At 46.9% G+C, this 10,482-nt stretch overlaps 1 protein-coding gene across 1 annotated transcript; it reads left to right on the plus strand.

Annotated features, from left to right (window-relative positions):
* Window positions 1-1,287: 1,287 nt before the first annotated feature.
* LOC142578120 (uncharacterized) lies at window positions 1,288-2,611 on the plus strand. The gene has a single exon (XM_075687528.1). The coding sequence runs from the start codon at window positions 1,481-1,483 to the stop codon at window positions 2,516-2,518; it is 1,038 nt and encodes a 345-aa protein (XP_075543643.1). The 5' UTR covers window positions 1,288-1,480; the 3' UTR covers window positions 2,519-2,611.
* Window positions 2,612-10,482: the final 7,871 nt, after the last annotated feature.

Consider the following 10,482-nt stretch of genomic DNA (forward strand, 5'->3'; position numbering starts at 1 on the left):
AATATGCATGTAGTTTTCTCGTGCAGATAATGCCCGCCTGTTTGTGAAATCCTGCTCAAAGACTAGAAATGTGCTATCTCCCGCAGGTGATCTTTAAAAATAGGCTGAAGCCATTCGCTGCAAACCCGGTATAGTCAGGCGCTAATCCTGTAGCTCATACTGTCCCTTGTGACGTACATAAGGAATAAGGCAGGTAGACGTAAAACAGAAAGTCATGATAAAATATAGCTATACACAAGGATAAAAAGTTGGCGGTACATAAACCGACCAATAACTACCTTTAGCGCTGAGTATGGCCCGTGGAATTATCATCTTGAACCACTAAAAGTGTGCCGGGAACTTTTTCCCTGAAAATATTACATCAAGCTGGGAGAAAGTTGTTCAGAAAAACAAACGAAATACTACTACCAATAGTGCGTACAAGAACCACACGGGTGAGATTAATTGGGCCACTGAGGTGCGAATCTCTTTGCAATTTGTTGGGAGGAGCCTCACGTACGTGCTCGCGCGAGCGAACGTGATTGGCGCGCAGCGAAGCACGTGCGTGAGGCTCCTCGAAAGGGCTTGCACATAAAAAACCCGAAAATAACAGAAAAAGTAAAAATGATTAAAAACTACGCATCGGCAGCCATATAACGCAGTGTGTTTGTTTCTAAGGGTTAAAACTTGTTTTATTCAAGACTAAGCCGATATTAAAAAAAAGTTGCGCATAATTGCGGTCAAAAAATAGCGAGCTGCGCTGTGTATGGTACGGATGGCAAAGGAGCAAGTCCAACTGAACGGCATCGAGGTATTTACGAGTGTGAACGAAAGCACACCATTCACGGCTATGTATGGAACGGATGTCATCGAAGCAGGACCGCATGCGGTCCTCTCACCCCTACTATTCAATTTGGCAATGCTGAAACTTCCGGCTCAGCTGGAGAATGTAGAAGGCATACAGCACGCGCTGTATGCCGACGACATCACCATCTGGGCTAAACATGGATCTGTAGGAGACATTGAAGCCAACCTGCAGCAAGCGGCGGAGATCGTGGATGCCTACGCCCGCCGCTGCGGCCTTCAATGCTCCCCGGCCAAATCGCAATTTGTGCACATTCGCCCCTCGCCGAAGTGCACTACCAAAATCGAACTGTCCCTACCAAATGGACCCATCACAGAATACGATCAGATCAGAGTACTGGGTCTCTTTATTCATAAACACCGCCGAGTCGACACAACACTGGCCAAACTGCGCAAGGTGGGGGACCAGGTGGGCCGCATGGTTCGCCATTTTTCCAATAAACGCGGGGGGTTACGGTGCAAAGACGCTTTGCGGCTGGCGCATGCATTCGTAACCAGTCGAGTGTTGTACTCGACTCCTTACCTCCACCTTCGCAGGTGTGACGAGAACGCCCTCGAGGTGATTCTCCGTAAAATTTACAAGCGTGCTCTCGACCTCCCGATCAACACATCCAACCAGCGCCTCCTCGGCCTGGGAATGGTCAACACCTTCGCGGAACTCCGAGAAGCACACTTGACAAACCACTACACAAGACTCTCAAAGACGCCGTCGGGTCGCCGCCTTCTTGCCCGACTACACATCCACCATCCAACACTGACGGAGGAGCGCGTGCGCATCCCGGAAATCTGGAGATACGCCCTGCACGTGCGCCCTCTTCCGGCCAACATGACACGAGACGACCATAGTGGCCGGCGCCTCGCGCGCGCGGAAGCGTTGGCACGTCACTATGGGAACAAGCACGGAGTATTCTACGTGGACGCCTCCGGCCCACACCATGGGGGTTGGTTTACGGCCGCAGTCGTCCACCAAAACACCGCGGTGAACGGCCTTACGTTCAAAGCACAAGACATAACACATGCGGAAGAGGTGGCCATCGCGCTCGCCGCCGCAGATCAGGACTCGCGGGTCATTATTAGCGACTCACGAGGGGCCTGCAGGAACATTGAAAGGGGCTTTATTCCCTATTTGGCGTACCGCTTACTTCAATGCAGCAATTATGTCGGGGTCCCCGCGCCCCGCACGATAGTATGGACTCCCGCGCACGAGGGTCTCGAGGGCAACGAAGCGGCCGACGCCGCTGACCGCGCGCTCACTCTCCGGGCATCGCCTTCGCCTCCCGTCGCTGCGGACTCCGACCCCAATCCGGTATTTACCTTCAAGGAAATCACCCAACACTACCAATATGGCCATGCAATCTTTCCTAAGCCCTGTAAGGGCCTCACGAAGGCGGATGAGCGTTTACTCCTTCGCCTCTATACTAAAACACTGTTGTGCCCGGCAATCCAAAAACATTTCGACCCTGCGTGCACAGGGAAGTGCCCGCACTGTGAGGAAAAATCTTCGGACACTTTCCACATGGTGTGGGCATGCCAATCAACCCCTCACCTTCCCCCTATACCCAACCCTACCCGGGAGGACTGGGAGGCGGCCCTGCTCGGCTGCTCCGACCTGGCGAGCCAGAAGGCCCTGGTCGGCCGTGCCCGAGCCGCGGCTACAGCCAATGGGCTCCTGTAATGAGGTGCCCACCTAGTTTCTATAAGGAACGGCCCCTTAAGGACTGCTCCACACGCTCCCTGTAAATACTTCAAACAATAAAGTTTTTCAGTCAGTCAGTCCACTGTCAGTGGAGCCTCACCCTTACGGCAAGCGCGCTCATGCTACGTTACAGAAGCTCCATCGGTGCCCTGGGATCCCAACGCAAATGTCTCCTTTTATCCCAACGGTCACTGAGGAACTACAAAAGGTGATCAAACAGTATTTACGCAAAACGTTCGCAGCGTATGCCTTTGTATAAATATCTTCGTTTTCCCCGTTCAATATTGAGAGTCTTGTCTTTTTTATTTGCAAAGTATATTTCGGAATCCACCACGGAGTTTTATCGCACACTGAGATGTGACATCGTAACCATTTTACCGTTAAATACATTATAGTAAACCTGGGCGAAAGAAAAGCGACAACCACAAAGGCGCCGTCAAGTTGCTACCTTCGGTGTTTTGTCAAGCTAAACAAGACGAAAACTATATGTGAAAACTATAGCATTTACACAAGCACGTCCGTTATGTGCAATGTGCCTATACACAAACCAACGGGAGGGTTCCGCGGCACTATGAGAAAGCAGGTGGGGTTTCCAAAGACTAGAACGCTTGCAAACTCCTGATCTACACCATTACATTACGCTCGAGGAAACTAGGCTAATTGTTTATTGTCATAGCGTTAAGGGCCCCGTGGTCGCAGAAAATCAGGCCTGGGCATTTGGCGCTCGGCGGCCCGCTTCCAGTGTCGACAGCCGTTTCTGGAATAACCATTCCGAATCTCTCATAGCCAACCACGCAAACCCAACAACGCAGGCCCTCCATGTAGTAGAGCAAACATGTTTATAACCTAATTGAATTCTCAAGGTAAAATGCTCCAGAACAATCGTAAAGTACCACTTACACTCAATGTACAGACATGATGGCGTCGGATCCTTCTTTTTTTTTTTTGAATATTAGAGAAAACAAATGCGTTACGCGCCAACTCACACACTAACCCCTTTTCACTTGGCAGAGTTTTCCAGCTGCCGTTGGAGGTTTGTCTTGTACTCGCGGACAACTCTCTCTGGCAATGAAGGGAAAGCCATGGGAGCGCGGCTGCTGCACATGCGTTTTCGCACTAAGCAACCCGGCAGTGTTTGACAGTGATTTAGTTTGCTGGCAGCAAATGCTAAATCGACGGAGCTTCCACGTGCGACGGTTTCACGTTTTCCCAGACGCGGAAGGAAAAAGCCGCAATATAAGTAAACCTTCATGCTCAGTGGTGTGTTCCGTATTATGTAGCTGTTGCTAATAAGGTCTGTATGTTTTCTCTTCCTTAGCCTAAACGTACGTGTATTACAACGCGGGATTCTACTCGGAAGCCCTCTCACTTGCACACGCTTTCCCTCCATAGCTCTACGTTCATAGGAACAGAAAGTTGCCCGCAAGTATACTAGGACCCTTCGGTTCCTCGCACACCATCAAAAAATAATAAAAACAAACAACCACACTACACTCGCCTTAGCGTATAGCACGCCGCCAGCGTTTCCTGGTAAACATTGCGGTCACATAAGCTGCGGTTAACAGGAAGCGTAAGAAGCATTCAGCGATGTTTTATGCTATCCCGTACCACTCTTAAAGGTGAAGCTTGAGTGTCCACTTAATTTTCATAAATGTTAAGGCTGCCGTTTCTACTACGCGGCGGTAACTGCACCTTCATTCCATGGCAACGAATAAAAACATTTTATTTTTAATACATAATTTAAACATACGTTCCCGATTTCTACATCACTACACATCACACCGCAGCGCATCTAACAGTAGAGCGAAAGAGACAGCCTTTTTCACAATAAAATATTGAGCATATTTATTCACGCTGTTTACTAACCAGGACGAAGTAAGCGAAAATATGCGTTCCGAATTTCGATAACACTTACGTATTTACGAAAGAAGCCATCTGATCACGCTCGGCTACACCCGACCACCGTAAGGATGACACTTTCGGCACACTGCTTATTCGAGTCATAGACTTCACGTGTCGCTAATTTCAGATAATTCTGAACACTCAGCTAGTCTCGAACAACGCGAAACTTAAGCTAAGACTTCTCATGCGCTTGCGAGCGCGTGCTCTCTCCTGGGTGCTCCTTCCTATAAGCCTTGGAAGAAACCGCTTCGTATTGCTAGCGTCAGAGGCCCAAAGAATGAAACGTTCCTTTCCTTCATGCGCTTCCTAACCTTACGTGAGGCCTCCTTACAACGAAGGACCGATGGAGGAAGCAATCGTACTCTGAAAGCTCCCTTCACCCGTCCTCACGTAAGGAGCGGGTGCCGCATGCCTGAGTTCGAGATTATCTCTTAAAAGCTTTACGCGAACACCATTATTCAATAAAAAATGTTGTATCGTCGCACAATCGTTAAATTGAAAAGCTAATATAGAGAAGCGCGGACGCTTTCTTCTAGTTTTGTTTACTAAACATTAAGAAAGTTGCGCATTACACTGCAAAACTTGATGTGCTCCATCAACGCTGGCACGCCGGCGTCGTGCAACGCCTAGCAACGCCTAGCAACGCTTTCATGCCGCACGCGTGACTGAAACGAACTTGCCTGGCAAGACGTACCGTGCTCGCGCTTCTCCGCAGGTGGGCGACAGCGCGCATGCGCAAGCAAAGGTCACGTGGTTAAGCAGTGAGATGAAGCGCTCTTTCAGGGCCAGAAGCGGCGTAAGGACGCATGAAGGTAGCTTTGGAGCTACCTTACGCTGAGGAAGCACTAAGGAAGCCTTCACCAAGGGCCCCTCAGTAAGGAAGCTTTCAGTGTGTCACGAGGTAGCCTCACCGCAACGAAGGCTTCCTTACTGAGGTAAGGAAGATTTCATTGTTTGGCCCTGACACTGCGCACTTTAGACGTCACTAATATCTGTCGGTCAAGTTGGTACATGTCAAAGCCTGTTCGCACCGTGTAGCACGGCCAGACTAGCGTAGCCAGATTTGAGCTCATCCCCTCGAGCTCGCCCTTCAGCCCTGTCGCGCACATAGGAGACGTTGTGCACTACAGTTAGCCACTACAGCTGCATGTAGCTGCGTCTGCTCTGTAGCGCCGCTACCCGAGTTGGCACGGGGTGCCGGCACGAACCCTCTCTTTCGATTACAGAGGTCAACCGTTTGCTCTGATCGGTGTCCGTGGGTGACGTGGATATGTCTGTAAGGCGGGCTGGAAACTTGATCGAGCGCCGACATCTGACTGGAACCGGTTTTAAGGTTTCCAAGTTGCACACCGTCCATGTGCGACGCCATCATGTTCCAATCTCCATTACCTTAGGAGCGCTTTCAAGGCGATCCGTAGTGCAGCATCTATGGCTAAGCCGTTGTGCGTGCTGCCAACGTACTCACACAGGCGAGCATAACGACTACATATGTTCGACCCTCGGCAGTTGCGCACTGACCGTAGTGATTATTGATGAAGAAAATGGGTTGCTCGTGCCAATTTTGCGATAGAACAGGCTCGTGTAGCTATCGGGCACACTGAAGCACAGGCAACAAATAAGATACTGTGACCACAACCATGGGTTTAGGGACAGCTTCAGAATTTTGCCCGTCACAGGTTTCAAAATCAAAAGTAGCAGCATCTGCGTCAACATCAAAAATCAAGCTTAATCTGCGTGTCACGGTCACGTTCACACGATGGGACGTCGTGGGCAGTATCCCCCTCTGCTGTACTTCAATAATAATAATTTAATAATTAAGCTTTATTAGTTTAATTTATTTATTATAAAATTTATTTTAATTTCAATTTTCTTCTTCAATGCCTTGTGAAGAAATAGCGGGGGCACCGTTTAGAGGATCACAAGTGATCTCTGATTGCCCAAAACCGTCTTCTATTGAACGCATTGCAGTGTTCTTGATTTTTGTTTTTTTTTTGCATCCTAAGTGTCTCTGAAATATAATATTTAACGTCAAGCACATTTCCCGACATCAATGTGAACGTATGTAGAACCTATAGGTAGTTTCGCCACCAGCAAGCTCTTGCAGCTCTTCCTGCTTTTTTGGGCGCAAAATTAATCGTAGTTTGACTATGCAAGCATAAATCAACAATGATATGGCTACTATGCTTCGTTATAAGTGGGAGAAACCGATGCCCCTAGAGGCCATGGGTGTTTGCGCTAGCAGATAAACTGAAAAAAAAGAAGAAGTTTCTCACTTTGAATGAATTTACCTTACTGAAGTCGGTCCCGTGACCCAGAATTTTATCCCCAAGTTAATAGTTTTTCTGATTGCGGTATACAGGCGCTAGGTGGCATGCCGGAAGAAAAGAAGCCATACGTCAAATACCGTGAATGTTGTTAAATAGAGCATGCTATTGTTGCAGCAACTGCACTTAGGTTAGTCGGTTCATCTTGATGCTCAATCCCTCAGCCTTTTTTTTGGCAAAGTGTAAATGGCTGGTGCTTTCTTTAAACAAACAGTTGCAGTCATTCAGTGATAGTTCTGCTGCGTGAATTTTTTTAGCATGGCTCATGGTGCTCGTTTTTTGTACCTAGTAGTTTTCGTTCTTGTTCTTTTTCCTAAGTGAAATAGACCCTCTGGTGGATCGGTCGTGAATCGGGCGTGAGAAAACTGTTAATAATACAGCTTTCGCCTGGCAGCCACCGTGTTCTTCCTCTGCCGGCTTTCATGTAGGGGGCGGGCGCATGTGTCTCGTGCCTCGTGCTGCTCGATCAGAAGAAGACGAAGCAGAATGAAAAAAGGTAGATTTACGGCTCCTGTCATCTGAACGTCTCTGACGTCTCTCGCTCTTTGACTCGCACAATGTTTTCCTGTACCTAATCTCAGTCCCTGTAGCGTGGTGGGCCCGACGTAATTGTAAGGAGATCGCGATTTCAAAGCAAGGCTACGAACAAGAGTCCGACTACCAGTGCATAGGTCCACGCCATATTAAGGATTCAACTACCGTTATTTGGCTACAAAATCGCTGGCTACAAAATCGCAAGGCTATCGCTGCCTTCTGCTTTTCTCCTCACCCTTTGGCTATACTCTGCTACTGCGCTTTCCGCCACATGCTTTTACTGTAGCCTCCTCTTCCGCTTTCATCCTCGCGCTCTCTTCGCTATCGCCTTCTTTCATTCCCTGCTGCACTCAAGTGCACTGCTGTATTCACTGCTGCACCCAAACAGTCATGGCATTTGGTCATGTTTGTGTTAACACCAAACAATGAATGTGCTCGATTAAGAAAAAGACGCAGCAGGAAATTGCTCGCTGAGTAGACGGAAAAACATAAACTACGACGCAACCTGTGAAATTATGGTGTTGAAATATCCAACAATATTGCTGAAAAGAAAAGAAAAAGAGATCGCATCGTCGTGACCGCACATCACAAGTCACGGTAGGCGTAGAAGTCCCTAGTTATATCAAATTATTTTTAGAACAGCTGTGATAGCATCCCCGCAACAACGGTTCCTTGCGTACTGTTAAATGTCCACACGCAGTGGCCTGCAGCTCATGGCACTGTGCGAAAAGGCGCTCCAAGCGTAAGCGAAACCTTAGGCGCCTAAATGGACGCAAACGCGCAGTTGGTCGCTGCGCACCTGTGCGCTCGCTGCATTGAGGCTTCATAATGTTGTGCTCCACTTGCTTATAGAGGCAGGCAGCTGTAATATCTTATTTCGCATAGTTCGGTCTCATCAAGAGCCTACCTTTCACGCAAGAAGCTGGTTCGGGGGATTCCATGGCGACGATGGTTCTTCGGTACGCATTCTACAAAGAGACAGCGACCGCAAACCATTCCGTGCTTTGTCTTTGCCCTATACCGATCTTTTGACAGTAAAATATTTCGCTCGTTTAGAAAATACTTCAGAGGGGCTCCAGAAGGCCTCCCATGTGGTGTATTCGCTGCCAGCCAAATCTGAAAGGAGCGCCCGGCGTTCTTAGTTATACCGTGCAAGCGAGGCGCCTCCGATAGATGGCAGATGCGTAAGCCCTCGCACTCAATTGCAGACTGCGCAGTTGAGTTCGTTTCTATCGGACTTCGTGAAATGCTCATCGTAGCAGTTTCGCTGAACGAAGCAGTCATGACTCGGGAATAATTAACATGTTCTTGCAGAAATAAAAGGCGTAGGAAACCGCTAAAATGATAAAGTTCCGACACACGACATAGAATATGTGTGATATATACTTAAGTAAATGCGCTGTAACTAAATCCGAAATGTCCAATTCGTTTTTTACTTGATTACCAAAGTTCGTGCCAGAATGCAATGAAATGTTTATTGTTACGCACCGCAACACATACAAGGCATGCCGAAATTCAAACTCGATTAGATTTCGGATAATAACACAGTTAATATTTGACGTTTCGGCTATTCTTTTTTCTTTTTAAAGACGAAGGCTTTCCCTGAGACCTACCCCCACATTTCCTTGTGGGCTATGCGTTTTTCTAGCCTCTTTCGTAGGGCGATCCCCGATATCGCGCCGTATCAATTAGACTTTTACTTCGTGAATTAGATGAAATCAATTACTTGTAGTAAATTACGTTTTTCCTTGGTTATTTTGTAATTTAACAATCGTTTTGTTTACTAGGTAACGTTCACGGTTACATTACAACACGTTTACAATTACATTACATCACGGCTACAATTACATGTACCAAGTTAAATTTTCTGACAAGACAAACTTAATATACGACGCAGCTTTGAGTGCTTAAATTTAGCGGGAATTAGTTCACCAAATTGTGCAAATAAAGGAGGGTAAAGAAAAGTTCGTCGGTGAAAACACGTGCATAAGTTACCCCATTTCCAGAACGAGCATCCTGCAGCTTTCCATTCCTTTTATCTCTCTGTCTCTCAGATACGATTAGATGACCGGAGTATGGTAGCGTTGCAAATTTGCTAAACCCTCTTGGAAGCCCGACACCAGCTTTCCGCACACAATAAATATCTCACTGTCTTTCTCGGAAGCGTTTATAAGCGGCCTTTATTGATGGTAAGAGCTACTACTCCTTATTTATTTACCGCTTAGTGCATTTTGTGACAACATGATGTTGAGAGATGTCTTTGCCTTTGAACGTGTGTCTATATATGTCTTATGTACACCAAACGCAGATACGCTATTTTTGCGATTGCAACGTACAGGGAATTTTATAGGGTTTATTATTATGCAGGTTCATGATAAACTAGATCACACATTAGGCCCCCTCTTCAGGGAACGGGAACATATGCACCCGTCCGTTACAAGTAGAAGTATCAATGGCTGCTGAGTAACGGGCACTGGAAGCGTAATTTCCAGCATGCCCTGCTTATACTGTTATTTAGGTCATAAGATAATGTGGCCAATAAGCATTGAGACAACAATGTATGTGGTTTCAGGCAATTTAAGAATTTATTTTCAAAAAAAACGGCGCAGCTCTAAGCCACGCGCTTTCTAAGATTTGACCGACCTGCATGTGGAGAGGAATGTCTCTAGCAAATTTCTCTGACATCTGTTGAACTCGAGAAAGGTAAACGATTAAGTCCAGTATGATGAATGAAGTTCCCTATTCAGGAGTGGTGGTATCTATAGGACATAGGAGCTATTGTATATTTAAAATTAGTTTTTTTTCTTTTTCGTCGTTAACGCCTTGCATCAGCTATTCGAAATTGTCTCAATATACAGAAGGCACACAGTTCACTTTTTCTAAGGGAAAACAGCCTGTATGGTAGCATATTATTTTCTAACAAATGTACTTAAGAAAACGCTGGTGCCTTGCATGGTTAATTATGAATAACTGCCTGTTGAATGCTGAAGTATTTATTGTCTATACATATCAGATACCTTCATCAATCAATAAGAGTACTTGTCTTGACAGTGAAATTGAAGCGGTAACTAGCCCTACTTACGCGGCGCCCCGCACGATACATTCCATTCAATTAAGCTGAGTTGTACCTAAAAGTGCTCTATAAGAAGGCTGCATCGATTAATGCAAGACAAAGTCAAGCGG

This window comes from Dermacentor variabilis, chromosome 4 (assembly GCF_050947875.1).
Source record: "Dermacentor variabilis isolate Ectoservices chromosome 4, ASM5094787v1, whole genome shotgun sequence".
Taxonomy (NCBI): domain Eukaryota; kingdom Metazoa; phylum Arthropoda; class Arachnida; order Ixodida; family Ixodidae; genus Dermacentor; species Dermacentor variabilis.